Consider the following 13,905-nt stretch of genomic DNA (forward strand, 5'->3'; position numbering starts at 1 on the left):
CAGGAGACTGACTCATTTATAACTTTGGAAAACATATATTTTGCTCTCCGCTATATCCAGTACCAGGGATGTGGGTGGCACTGTGGGTTAAACCACAGAGCCTAGGGCTTGCCGATCAGAAGGTCGGCTGTTCGAATCCCTGCAACTGGGTGAGCTCCCGTTGCTTGGTCCCTGCTCCTGCCAACCTAGCAGTTCGAAAGCACACCAGTGCAAGTAGATAAATTGGCACCGCTCCGGCGGGAAGGTAAACGGCGTTTCCACGTGCACCTCTGGTTCGCCAGAAGCAGCTTAGTCATGCTGGCCACATGACCCGGAAGCTGTACGCAGGCTCCCTCGGCCAATAAAGCGAGATGAGCGCCGCAACCCCAGAGTCAGCCATGACTGGACCTAATGGTCAGGGGTCGCTTTACCTTTACACACAGTAGCAACCATTTCTTCTTCTTCTGCAACTCATATGCTTTTGTAGCATTAGATGCTGCAAATGTTCAGTCTGAGTAAGAAAGGGGACTGGAGTAGTTGGGTTGGGTTCTGAGCTACCATCCTCCCTCTCTGCTGTAACCTCAAAATGCATCTGCCAAATTGAGAAGAGGCAACTGCCGTGGACGATGCCGTCATTCCAGGCTGATGTCCCTACCTAACCTGTCAGATGCGTCTAGCAAGGACTCCCTGGACCAGTTTGAGCAAATGGCATCAACTTCAGCAGAGATACTTGAGATACTTCCCAGCATGGGAAAATGGGAAATTCCTCCTGGGTCAAAGTTGCCATCACCAGAAGACTGTGAGAAGCTGCTTTCTATGGGGTGGTGGCTCCCAGCTCTTGCTTCTCAGGGGCTCAGGGTGGAATATGTTTCATGAAAATAATAATTCTGGAGCTGAGACCATATCTTTGGATATTGAAGTCCTCAAGCAAGTCTGGCCAAGGTTGTCCACCATGAGGAAAAGGACTCCTGGAAGTGCCGAGAAGACCTCTCTTCTTTATGAATGCATGGCCTGCCCTTTTACAAACATGGCCAGTGGGGCACCTCCCAAACTTGACTTTCACACCCACGGTGTGACTTATCTGCCTTGTTGAGAAGGCCGGTGGAAAGGACTCAAGTGAGCTAGCGTGAGGCTCACTGTTGTCATCTGCACACGGGTAGAGGCTGTCCTGTGCATGCACAATCACACACACCTATAATTGCATGCCTTTGTAGAAAGGTTCTTCTGATTTGTTTTGGTTCTAGATGATGCAGTAAGAGTGTTTTCTGGTCCGTGAGTTACCATATCGTGGCACTTCAATTGACGGCGGTTTGTTTTCGGGTGGACAGTTTTCTTACACACACACAAATGATTTGATAGAGGACAATATGAGCCAAGTAGTGGTGCCCATTGGACTGGTAGCGTGGGAGGCAGACATACCAACTGTACCAATGACAGGGTTGAGGCCAGAGCCAACTAATTCTAGTTTTGCTCCCACCTTCCTCCCCGCTGAGTTCTACAAGGGCAACACTAAGGACACATGCACAGCATTCATTTAAAGCATGATGTCCACCATGGCGTCCCTCAAAGAATTCTGGGAGCTGTAGTTTGTTGAGGGTTCCATCCCAGAGCCGCAGTTCCCAGACAGGTTTATCAACCAGCCCCTCTTCCCATTGTAGCTCTGCAAGGGGAATAGAGGCCACATTCCCACAACTTTCAGCACCAGCCACAATCTACTTTTCCCAGAATTCTTTGAGGGGAAACCATGACTGTTTAAGGTGGTATCACAGTGCCTTTAAATATAATGTGTTCATGTGCCCTGAGATGGAGGAGGAGGAGGACAGGCCAGCTCCCTGGACTGGTTGTAAGTAAGCAGGTAGGTAGGTAGGTTGGGGGGCTGGCTGAGGGTTGGTGGAGTGGATCCCCATTTGCCCAAACAGGCCAGCTTGCACCGGCCGAGTCCTTTGCCCTCCCAATTTTGGGGAGCTTATCCGCCAAACTGATGCACGCCTCTTTCTCCCCAGGTGCCTCACGATCCTCTGTCGTCCGATGCAAGCCGGGAGCCAACTGCCCCAACACGCAGAGTGGCCTCCGCAGGCAACATTCCCCCTTGTCTGCCGCTGAAGATTCTGCTGCTCCCATTCTAGAGCTGCAGAGTCGAAGTCCCTCCGGATTTTGCCGGCACGGCAGAGGAGAGAGGCAGAACAGATCAGGTAGGCACCCCGTAGCCTGAGCGTCAAGGCTTCCTGTACCAAAATAAAATTTGAAAAAAGCCTTCCCTGTCCTAACAAGGCATGAATAGTTTATTATTATTGATGATAATGATGATTATAAATAATAATAATAATAATAATAATAATAATAATAATAATAATAATAATAATAATAATGTAAAGGGACCCCTGACCATTAGGTCCAGTTGTGACCGACACTGGGGTTGCGGCGCTCATCTCGCTTTACTGGCCGAGGGAGCCGGCGTACAGCTTCCGGGTCATGAGCCCAGCATGACTGAGCCGCTTCTGACGAACTGGAGCAGCACACAGAAACACCGTTTACCTTCTTGCCAGAACGGTACCTATTTATCTACTTGCACTTTGACGTGCTTTCGAACTGCTAGGTTGGCAGGAGCTGGGACCGAGCAACGGGAGCTCACCCCGTTGCGGGGATTCGAACTGCCAACCTTCTGATCAGGAAGCCCTAGGCTCTGTGGTTTAACCCACAGCGCCACCCACATCTAATAATAATAATAATAATAATAATAATAATAATAATAATAATAATTGCATTTATATCCCACCTTTGTCTCCAAGGCACTCGAGGTGGCCTCCTCATTTAATCCCCCACGACAACCCTGTGAGGTAGGTTAGGCTGAGAGGAGGCGGTGACAATCTCACGGTCAGCCAGTGAGCTTCATGCCCGAGTCAGGATTCGAACCCTGGCCTCCCAGGTCCTGATCCGAAACTCTATCCACTAGCTCTCACTGACCCCTACACTGGACCTACGTATTTTGGGAGTGGCACAGCAAGGGAAGGAAGGTTGTGTGAAGAAAGACACTCCGCTCTCTGTCCTCCAGCCAGCCCAGTTCAGAGGCATATTCCAGCCAGGCAAAGACCCCTGTGGAGGGTGCAGAGAACGCCGAGGGGTGTGGCTTGGGGAGGGATGTGGCCTGCAAAGAGTCCCAAGGGCAAGAGGCCTGGAGGGCTGCATTTGAATCCTGGACCTGAGGTCTACTACCCCTGAGTTAAGAAACTAACGCAAAATATGGTGGGCTCATAGCCCAGTGGTAGAGTTCCTGCTTCTTGTGCAGAGTGTCCCAGATTGATTCATACCCCTCTCTTGCAGATGGTTTTTTTGGGGCGGGTACGAAGGATGGCTGGTCAAAATGAGATGTGTCGTGTCACGTTGCAAGTTTGCAGCGAGCAAGTTGCATCGCAGAAGACTTCTCAAGTAGGACATATGAGCCCCGAGGACAGAGGTGGAGCTAAATCGGATCTCGGGGGCCTCTGAAAGGCAGTTCAGTTCTGCCACCGAAGCAGCGAGGCTTTTTCTTTCATTCATAGGCAGAGAGAAGAGAAAGAAGAGAGAAAACCAGAGGAAGGACCCATTTTTGAGACTGTTAAAAATTGAGAGTTGGACTGGGGGGGTCTTTTTGTTTGCTTTTTTGGAGGATATTTTGAGTAGCTGCCCGTGTGTTTTTTTGGGAGGGGTAGTGGGCTTTGATTCCTATGTTGTTGTTTTTTGGGGGGTGCCGATGTTTTATCTATTGTTTAGGGCGAGGAGGTTCAGAGTACAGCGGTACCTCGGTCTTCGAACATAGTCCGTTCTGGAAGACTGTTCAATTTCCAAAACATTTGAAAACTGAGGCGCAAAGGGAACTGAGAAAAATAACATGTACACTCAGCGGAAGCCTTTCGACTTCCAAGTTGCGTTTGAAAACGGAAGCATTTACTGTGTTTTTCGCTCTATAAGACGCACCAGACCACAAGACGCACCTAGTTTTTGGAGGAGGAAAACAAGAAAAAAAATATTCTGACTCTCAGAAGCCAGAACAACAAGAGGGATCGCTGTGCAGTGAAAGCAGCAATTCCTCTTGCTGTTCTGGCTTCTGGGATAGCTGTGCAGCCTGCATTCGCTCCATAAGACGCACACACATTTCCCCTTACTTTTTAGGAGGGAAAAAGTGAGTCTTATAGAGCAAAAAACCCGGTACTTCTGGGTTTTCGGTGTTCAAAAACTGAAACATTTGGCTTCCGAGATGCTTGAAAACAGAGGTACCACTTTATTGCCAGCTTTCATGCTATGAAATGGGCGCTTTGTGGTGCCCGTGGCAGTTTCTTAGATTTCCAAATGTGCCCTTGGCACATTTTCAACGCCACAAAAGGCTGGGGACCTCTGGCCTACTCTGACTGGGAGCAGTTTTCCAGGGCCTCCGGGGAGAGAAGGGTTTTTCTTGTCTCATGCTGGAGACTTTTTCAAGTTGAGGTAGCATCAGGGATTGAAGCTGGGAACACCACGCAAAGCATGAAGTACACCCACGTCCTGAACAGAAAGGAGTCTCAGTGGGTATTCATTGTTTGTTGTTGTTGTTGCTTTTGATCTGCAGATGATACGTAGTTGGCTGTCTCTCCACTCATGTGTGCTGCGTTACCTTTGTGTTGAAAAGAATATGGTGCAATAGCGAAGTGACAGCATAATTTTACATAACAAATTGCTTAAGTTGTCTAATTTCACCTGCAGCAGACGGCAATACTAATAACATCATTTTGGGCAAACTGTCCTTGGGCCTCTCCAGGCTGGTGGTTTTATGTGGCAACGTGTCTCTGAAGCGATGGTGATAATGCGTTGGTGCTGGATTTATACTGGACTGCCCACACACAATATTCTTCTTTATTAGTTGTTCGACACAAGATAGTATCGCCGAGGCAACTACAGTCATACCTTGGTTGATGAACGCCTTAGTACTCGAACGTTTTGGCTCCCGAACACCACAAACCTGGAAGTGTTTGCGAACGTTCTTTGGAACCCGAATGTCTGTTCTGGCTGTTGGCAGAGGGCCTTCTTGGTAGTGGTGCCTGCCCTGTGGAACGCCCTCCCATCAGATGTCAAGGAAATACAGTGGAACCTTGGTTTTCGAACGTAATCTGTTCCGGAAGACCATTCGACTTCTGAAATGTTTGAAAACCAAAAACTGAAAGCAGAAGCCTCAGATCAATAGGGAAACTCTAAATGGAAGCCGCGTAGCATATTTGGCTTCTGAAAATCGTTTCAAAACGGGAGCAGTTACTTCCAGGTTTTCGGTGTTTGAGTTCCAAAATGTTCGTTGATGGAGACGTCCGAGAACCGAGGTTCCACTATAAACAACTACCTGACTTTTAGAAGGCAGTCCTGTTTAGGGAAGTTCTTAGTGTTTGATCTTTTATTGTATTTTAAATATCGGTTGGGAGCCACCCAGAGTGGTATATCCAGCCAGATGGATGGGGTAAAAAATATAAATTATTGTTGTTGATGTTGTTGTTGTTAAAAGTTGCAGTATTTTGGCAGGACGTTATGGGGCACACACTGATTGCAAGCAAAGCGGTATGTCCGACTGGATGGTCAGTGGTCACATGCTAGCAGTGGGCAGGGCCAAGGGGAAAGTGGGCGGAGCAAGCAATGTGAATTTTCCTTTTGTACAGTAGGTTGCGGACTCACTCAGACCCTTATCTATGCGCTGTCCAAGCAAGTAGACGCATCACAATCAGAGTCCACTGACATATGCCACTCGAAGAGAGCGCAAAGCAGGGTGGGTAAGGGGTGTGGCCAAGGAGGGGTGTGGCCTAGGGAAAGTTCTGGGGGCCAGGCAGGCAGACCTGGGGGGCCACATTCCATTTCAGATTGCTCTTTGTCAACCACTTCGGGCTTCTGGGGGAAGGAGCCGGGGGGAAGACTGCCTTATCTCCTTGCCTTGAGGTCTCCGTTGGGGTGGTGCTGTGAACTGAGCTCAGAGGGAGAAGGTGAGGAAACAGTGACCGGGACAAGGGAGATGGGTTTGGTCAGGGAGGGAGGGGTCCATTGAGGCCATTTTGACTGCATCTGACACCCCCCTCCAAAAAACCACCACAACAACCCTGGAATCAGCACTACGTACAAGCAAAGCAGCAGAGGGGGAAACGGCTGCCGCAGGCAGAGACGTATGAAAAACATACAGTGAGAGTGTTTGCCCCACCCAGGAACCATTCTGGGCCCAGGCATAGCACAAAAAGCCTTCTCTAGAGACTTCAGACATTGGGGGCAGTCACACATAATGCTAAACCATGGTTTGTTCAGCAAACCTCAAGTCGTCTCACAAAGAAGCCTGCAGAATGGGTTGCTTTTGCCTTGTGCCGCCATCGCAAGGCTGTCAGGCTCAGACGTAACAGCAAACCATCGCTAAAGTGATCCACGGTCTGCAGGCCATCAGCAAACCATCGCTCCCGGTCATGGTTTGTTGCCAGAAAACACACAATCGTTCATCTACTGGGCTGGGTTCAGGTGTCCAAACAAACAGCGTTTGGGCTAAACAACCATGGTTTTGCTTCGTGCATGACCCAGGTTACTAGTGTGAACCAAATTCCCAGAATTCTCTGGCCTGGTGCTGCTCGCTTTCAATCTACAAATGCATCTGATTCCATGCCCTCTTTTCAATACCAGCTGTGTGGCCTGGGGTTCCTCCTTTCAGATATTGGAGGTGGTCTCAATCCCCCTTTAACAGTCACCGCTGCCTCTTTTTGCAGGGGAAGACGGGACCCAGGGCCACGGGGAGAATGGCAGCCAGGAGAGCCACGTGCAGACGCGGTGCGAGTCCTGTACGTCCACGTTCCTCAAGATTGTCTGGGGATTTCTGATCATCCTCTCCGTCTCCTCCTCCTGGGTCGGAACAACACAGATTGTCAAAATCACATACAAGAACTTTGATTACCCGTTTTTCATGACTTGGTTTTCCACAAACTGGAACATTATGTTTTTCCCAGTGTATTACTCCGGGCATCTTGCAACGGCGCAGGAAAAGCAATCTCCAATCAAAAAAATCAGGTAGGCCTATCATTTATTTCATTCCTATCCCACCATTTTCTCCAGGGAGCCCAAGGTGACTGACATGGTTTTCCCCCTCCTCATTTAATCCTCACAATGACCCTGTGAGGTAGATTAGGCTCAGTATACCTGAAGGAGCGTCTCCACCCCCATTGTTCTGCCCGGACATGGAGGTCCAGCTCCAAGGGCCTTCTGGTGGTTCCCTCACTGCGAGAAGTGAGGTTGCAGGGAACCAGGCAGAGGGCCTTCTTGGTGGTGGCACCCACCCTGTGGAACACCCTTCCATCAGATGTCAAGGAAATAAACAACTATCTGACTTTTAGAAGACATCTGTTTAGGGAAGTTTTTAATGTTTGATGTTTTATTGTGTTTTTAAATATTCTGTTGGGAGCAGCTCAGAGCGGCTGGGGCAACCCAGCCAGATGGGCGGGCTATAAATAAAAATTATTATTATTATTATTATTTATTGAGGCACTGGCTGGCCCAAGGTCACATTCAGTGAAAGTTTCATGACCGAGTGGGGATTCGAACCCTGGCCTTCCAAGTCCTAATCCAGCACTCTAAACCACTATGCCATGCTGGTTCCATTACGATGGCGAGGAGTCTTCCTCGGTAGAATTGATCGAAGGCCCATCTATCAAGCAAAGGCAAAGCTGGGAAGATGCTGGACTCAGGTCACACTTTGACATTTATTTTTTTGTGTTTGCCCACACCCTGGATTTTAAGACTCCTGTTTTCTTTCCCTTGTGTGTGCAGGGAATGCAGTCGGATCTTTGGCGAGGATGGTCTGACGCTGAAACTCTTTCTTAAAAGGACAGCTCCCTTTTCTATTCTCTGGACTTTGACTAACTACCTTTACTTGCTGGCTTTGAAGAAGCTGACGGCCACGGACGTCTCGGCCCTATTCTGCTGCAACAAAGCCTTTGTCTTCCTGCTCTCCTGGATTGTACTGAAGGACAGGTTCATGGGTGTAAGGGTAATGACCTCCGCCGTTCCCTCTCGTTCTCGTTCTCGCTCCCCATTGTGGGTAGGCCGTGCAACATGTTGGCTTTGCAGTGAATATAACCAGAAGGGGCATCAACTTTGGTAGAAATGGTTTCGGTTAACAGCCCCCAGGTGATTCTGAAAACCTTGGGTTGCGTTCATGAGAGTCATTTTTATGGAGAAATCTCACCACCAGGTCGCTTTTCCTTGTGATTCTTCCACAAGGAACGTCTCATAAATGTTGCCCTCTGGTGAGGAAACTAAGATACAACAATGGGAAAACTAATCCACACACACACACACACACACACACACACACATACATACAGTGGTACCTTGGTTCTCGAACCGCTTAGTTGTCAAACAAATCGGCTCCCGAATGCCAAAAACCCGGAAGCAAGTTTTGGAACGTTTTTCGGAAGCCGAACGTCCGAGTGTAGGAAGCTCCTTCGGCCAATCGGAAGCTGCGCCTTGGTTTTTGAACAGTTTCAGGAGTTGAACGGACGTCCAGAATGGATTACGTTCGAGAACCAAGGTTCCACTGTAATGCAAACTTATTTGCATACAACCAGGGTTGTATCTTTCTTTAACTCCTCAGGAACACATTTTTAAGGAAAACTAACTGGAAGAATGACTGGTAAATGTTGGATTGTAGACATTGCTAGTACAATTTCACCCTTATTGGGGGTGGGGGGGCGCAGAGGCACTCACCTGACCTCCCAAGAACTGGGTCCCAGTTCTTGGAATTAATGATAGTGGAATAATAATAATAATAATAATAATAATAATAATAATAATTTATTATTTATACCCCGTCCATCTGGCTGAGTTTCCCCAGCCGCTCTGGGCGTCTTCCGATCAAGTGTTAAAAACAATACAGCATTAAATATTAAAAACTTCCCTAAACAGGGCTGCCTTCAGATGTCTTATTATGCACATTTAACAACAACAACAACAACAACAACAACAACAACAACAACAACAATAATATCTGGCCGGGTTTCCCCAGCCACTCTGAGTGGCTCCCAACAGAATTAATGGTAATAATATTTTTTTTAAAAAACGATATAACATCATACATTAAAAACTTTCCTTAAGAGGGCTGCCTTCAGGTGTCTTCTAAAAGTCAGATAGTTGTTTATTTCCTTGACATCTGATGGGAGGGCATTCCACAGGGCGGGCGCCACCACTGAGAAGGCACCCTTTCGGAAAGATTGAAAGATGTGTGCTGTAAGGGATTGTTTAAGAAGCAAATGCTACCCATCAGTATTAAAAGGAAAGGCTTTCATTAATGCCACCGTTCCTGATTTCTATTTCTGTATCACAACAAAGCCCCAAATGCTCTCCCAAAATAACCCGTGCATCTTTTCAACTCGCAGCACTGTCAATTAATGTTTGCCCTCGCCAGTTAAAATTGTCCTCCCGGCGGCAAATTAACTGAACGAAAGCTTTCGTGGGTTAATCCGTTGATTAAACCGATTTGAGCTTCCTGCTCCAGTGTTTATTCCATGGTTCTCTCTGTCCAATTTACTCTGCCCCTTAATGAACACACGTATAAACTAGATGAGGCAGATAAGCAAACTGGTGGGATGAGCTGATGGAGGAGAATGGCTTCTGTGCCGTGATGCAGAATGAAGCAGCTGGGAGGGCCTCGTACATATTTGTGGGGAATTGCAAGGAAAGAGGGGCTGTTACACTCAAGATCAGCTTGTGGGCTTCCCAAAGACATCTAGGATGCTGGAGTGGAGAGTCTGGAGGGAGAAATTTGGTTCCGTTTGTATTTTAATATCTGCACTTCTCTGAATTTTGAGGTGCGGTTCTACAGCCAAGGAATGTACAGTGGTACCTTGGGTTACAGACGCTTCAGGTTACAGACTCTGCTAACCCAGAAATAGTACCTCGGGTTATGAACTTTGCTTCAGGATGAGAACAGAAATTGCACGATGGCGGTGCTGCGGCAGCGGGAGGCCCCATTAGCTAAAGTGGTACTTCAGGTTAAGAACAGTTTCAGGTTAAGAACGGACCTCCAGAACGAATTAAGTTCTTAACCCGAGGTATCACTGTATGGGGATGTGGGTGGCACTGTGGGTTAAACCACAGAGCCTAGGACTTGTTGATCAGAAGGTCGGCAGTTCGAATCCCCGCGACGGGGTGAGCTCCCGTTGCTCGGTCCCTGCTCCTGCCAACCTAGCAGTTCGAAAGCACGTCAAAGTGCAAGTAGATAAATAGGTACTGCTCCAGCGGGAAGGTAAACGGTGTTTCCGTGTGCTGCTCTGGTTCACCAGAAGCGACGTAGTCATGCTGGCCACATGACCCTTTCCCTCGGCCAGTAAAGTGAGATGAGCACCGCAACCCCAGAGCTGGTCATGACTGGACCTAATGGCCAGGGGTCCCTTTACCTTTACCACTGTATACAAAAATGCATGTTTTTTTGTAAGCGTCTCCCCACAAACCCAGGGGTTATGTTCCTGGGAACCATGCGTATATGTGAAATCATATATGGTGGGGAACACCATCTAAAAAGCCTGTAAACAGCCCGTAAACCTCAGGAAACCCTTGAAAAACTCTTTTAAAAATCCGCCGACTCCACCACAATCGCTCCCTCCAGACCTCCTTTCTCAAACTCCAACTCTCCCCGGGTCTCAAAGGTCGGTGCACCAGGCTCCTGGAATTGCAGTTGCCAAGGCCCCTGCGATAGCTAGCTGTTTTCCCACAGTTATTGCACAATTCTTGCAGTTTCGCCGCTCTTTCTGGGCCATTCTAGCCCTTTACGCAGCTTTTTGCAGTTTTAAATCAATTTATTCGATTATTTTGCGGTGCCACGCGTTACGCACGAGCTCAAGTGGGGAGACGCCTGCACAAAAGAGCATTATAGTAAGGGAAACTGCTTAGCAGAAATGTGGGTGTTTGGAGAATGAATTTGTGGTGGAATGCTTTCGAAGAAGATTAGGAAAATTCAGAGGCTAAAGCTATCGTGGCCAACTCTGCTCTGCTTGGAGGCAGTAATGCGGCTGAACATCAGTTGGTGCAAACCACAGGATGGGAGAGGGCTCTCGCACTCGGGTCCTGCCTGCAGGCCTCCTATGGGGATCTGGTTGGCCACTGTAAGAAAAGGGCTGGACCAGGGCTTCCTGCTGGACAAGGGCTTCCTCCTGGTCCAGCAGGAAGTTTCTTCTTAAGTTCTCATGGCTCCAAGGCTCTTCCTCAAGAAGCAGTCTCCTTCTTAGAGTGTAGCCCAAGTTGGCTCATGCCGCCTTCTTCTCCTTCTCCTTCTCCTTCTCCTTCTCCTTCTCCTTCTCCTTCTTCTTCTTCTTTGTCCTGAGTTTGAGCATCTTCAAAGTCCATGACACCTTTGGTAAAGGCTGTTTTCCAACTGGAGCGCTCGCAGGCCAGTGTTTCCCAGTTGTCGGTGTTTATGCAACATTTTTTGAAGGATTTGCCTTGAGAGAGTCTTTAAACCTCTTTTGTTGACCACCAACATTATGCTTTCCATTTTTAAGTTGGAAATAGAGTAGTTGCTTTGGAAGATGACAACCAGGCATCTGCACAACATGACCAGTCCAACGGAGTTGATGTTGAAGAATCATTGCTTCGACACTGGTGATCTTTGCTTCTTCCAGTAGACTGGCATTAGTTCACCTGTCTTCCCAAGTGATGTGTAACATTTTTTGGAGACACCGTTGATGGAATCTTTCGATTTCTCACCCAAATGACAGTGTGCTATCATAAATAGGCAAGTGACAAAGATGTAGCAAGATCTCAGAAGCTGCCTGCACCGTCGAGAAACACACACCAGCCACAGGTTCCCATTCACACTGTGTACCTTACAAAGTCCTTGATGAGTGCTCCTCTTTCCATGTTAGCCCCCAAAACCGTCATTCCTTCGTCCATTGCAAAAGACCGATAACAGAAACAAATCTGGTTTGGGAGCAGCCTTGCCCAAATTGCTTTTAAATCTAAAATATCCTTAAAAATCAAAGAATCAAAGAATTGTAGGGTTGGAAAGCTACATCAAAGAGTTATCTTGTCCATCCCCACAAGGCAGGAATCTCAGCTAAAGCATCCATGACTGATGGCCATTCAACCTCTGCTGTCGAACAGCCCCTACTGTCAGAGAGTTCTTCCTGAAAAAGTCCCTCCACCGAATTTTATGAAAAGAGGGGATGCACTGTAATAATAATAATAATAATAATAATAATAATAATAATAATAATAATAATAAATTTTATTTATATCCCGCCCTCCCCAGCCGAAGCTGGGCTCAGGGCGGCTAACAACAGTCAAAATAGTTCAACATTCTAAAAACATTCATTATAAAATTAATTAAAATCAAATTAATGGCAACCATCAAGCAAAATTCTGTGTAGGTTGCCAGAGGAGGGGGTCAGGCTGCGCCCTGACCAAAGGCCTGGTGGAACAGCTCTGTCTTGCAGGCCCTGTGGAAAGATGTCAGGTCCCGCAGAGCCCTAGTCTCTTGTGACAGAGCGTTCCACCAGATTGGAGCCGCGGCCGAGAAAGCCCTGGCTCTAGTTGAGGCCAGCCTAACCTCTCTGTGGCCTGGGATCTTTAGGATGTTTTTATTTGCAGACCGTAAATTTCTCTGTGGGGCATACCAGGAGAGGTGGTCCCGTAGGTACGAGGGTCCTAGGCCGTATAATAATAATAATAATAATAATAATAATAATAATAATAATATATTATTTATACCCCGCCCATCTGGCTGGGCTTCCCCAGCCACTCTGGGCAGCTTCCAACAAAACACTAAAATACAGTAATGCATCAAACATTAAAAGCTTCCCTAAACAGGGCTGCCTTCAGATGTCTTCTAAAAGTCTGGTAGTTGTTGTTCTCTTTGACATCTGGTTGGAGGGCGTTCCACAGGGCGGGTGCCACCACCGAGAAGGCCCTCTGCCTGGTTCCCTGTAATTTGGCTTCTCGCAACGAGGGAACCGCCAGAAGGCCCTCGGAGCTGGACCTCAGTGTCTGGGATGAACGATGGGGGTGGAGACGCTCCTTCAGATATACAGTTACCAAGACAACCCCCTTGTTGTCCCCATAGTCTACACCGGGTGGGGTGGGGGTCCCAAAGTGGGCAGTGGGGTTACCGGGGTGGGGAACGCTAAGCGATATAAATGACTATTAGACTTTGCAAAGCTGGTATCGCAGGACAAAGTTCATTCATTTCACTGAATGAATTAAGCTGAGTAGTTTCAACTGGATTTTGAGTAAACGTGCAATTAATTGTTACTGTTCTGAATTTTATTTAGCCATTACCTTCCTTAGGGAGTCCTGCAAAGTAGTGTTCCCCAACCTTGGGCCTCTAGCTGTTTTTGGATTACAACTCCCATCATCCCTCGCTAGCAAGACCAGTGGTCAAGGATGATGGGAATTGTAGTCCAAAAACAGCTGGAGGCCCAAGGTTGGGGAACACTGCTGCAAAGCACTATTCTGAATAAGAACAGAGAACAGGGAACAGGGGCAGAAGCAGTGTCCCAAAAAAGTTTGGGAACCACTGGCCTGTGCTTCCATTATGGTGGTCTGTCCCCACTCAGAGCACCCTATTCAGAGGGGAAAATATGAGAGAGAGAGAGAGAGAGAGAGAGAGAGAGAGAGAGAGAGAGAGAGAGAGAGAGAGAGAGAAATTAGTTTCTGGGCCCAATTCAACGTGCTGGTTTCGATTTATAAAGCCTTAAACAGCTCAGGACCTCAATACCTCAAGGACCGCCTCTCACCATAGGAACCTACCCGGACCCTAAAATCATCTTCTGAGGCCCTTCTTCACGTGGCCCAGGGGGTGGCAACACAAGAACAAGCCTTTTCTATGGTGGCTCCCATTTTGAGAATGTTCTCCCCAGGGTGGCTTGCCTGGGGCCCTCATGATATATTTTTAGGTGCCAGGTGAAAACGTTCCAC

At 47.8% G+C, this 13,905-nt stretch overlaps 2 protein-coding genes across 6 annotated transcripts in view; one reads left to right on the forward strand and one right to left on the reverse strand.

Annotated features, from left to right (window-relative positions):
• The window catches only part of TBPL2 (TATA-box binding protein like 2), a 276,663-nt gene that overhangs the window by 250,129 nt on the left and 12,629 nt on the right, over positions 1–13,905 (reverse strand). The window lies entirely within an intron of this gene.
• SLC35F4 (solute carrier family 35 member F4) overlaps positions 1–13,905 on the forward strand; it is a 130,497-nt gene that overhangs the window by 108,280 nt on the left and 8,312 nt on the right. For 3 of the 5 annotated variants that reach the window (XM_081912948.1, XM_081912950.1, XM_081912949.1), the window contains exons 2-4: positions 1,983–2,171; positions 6,711–7,008; positions 7,765–7,984. In XM_081912948.1, coding sequence (XP_081769074.1) covers positions 1,983–2,171; positions 6,711–7,008; positions 7,765–7,984 — 707 coding nt within the window. The remainder of the gene's footprint in view (positions 1–1,982; positions 2,172–6,710; positions 7,009–7,764; positions 7,985–13,905) is intronic. The other 2 variants (XM_081912951.1, XM_081912952.1) reach the window with 1 other exon arrangement.

The sequence above is a fragment of the Podarcis melisellensis genome (assembly GCF_964234715.1).
Source record: "Podarcis melisellensis genome assembly, chromosome: 1".
NCBI lineage: Eukaryota > Metazoa > Chordata > Lepidosauria > Squamata > Lacertidae > Podarcis > Podarcis melisellensis.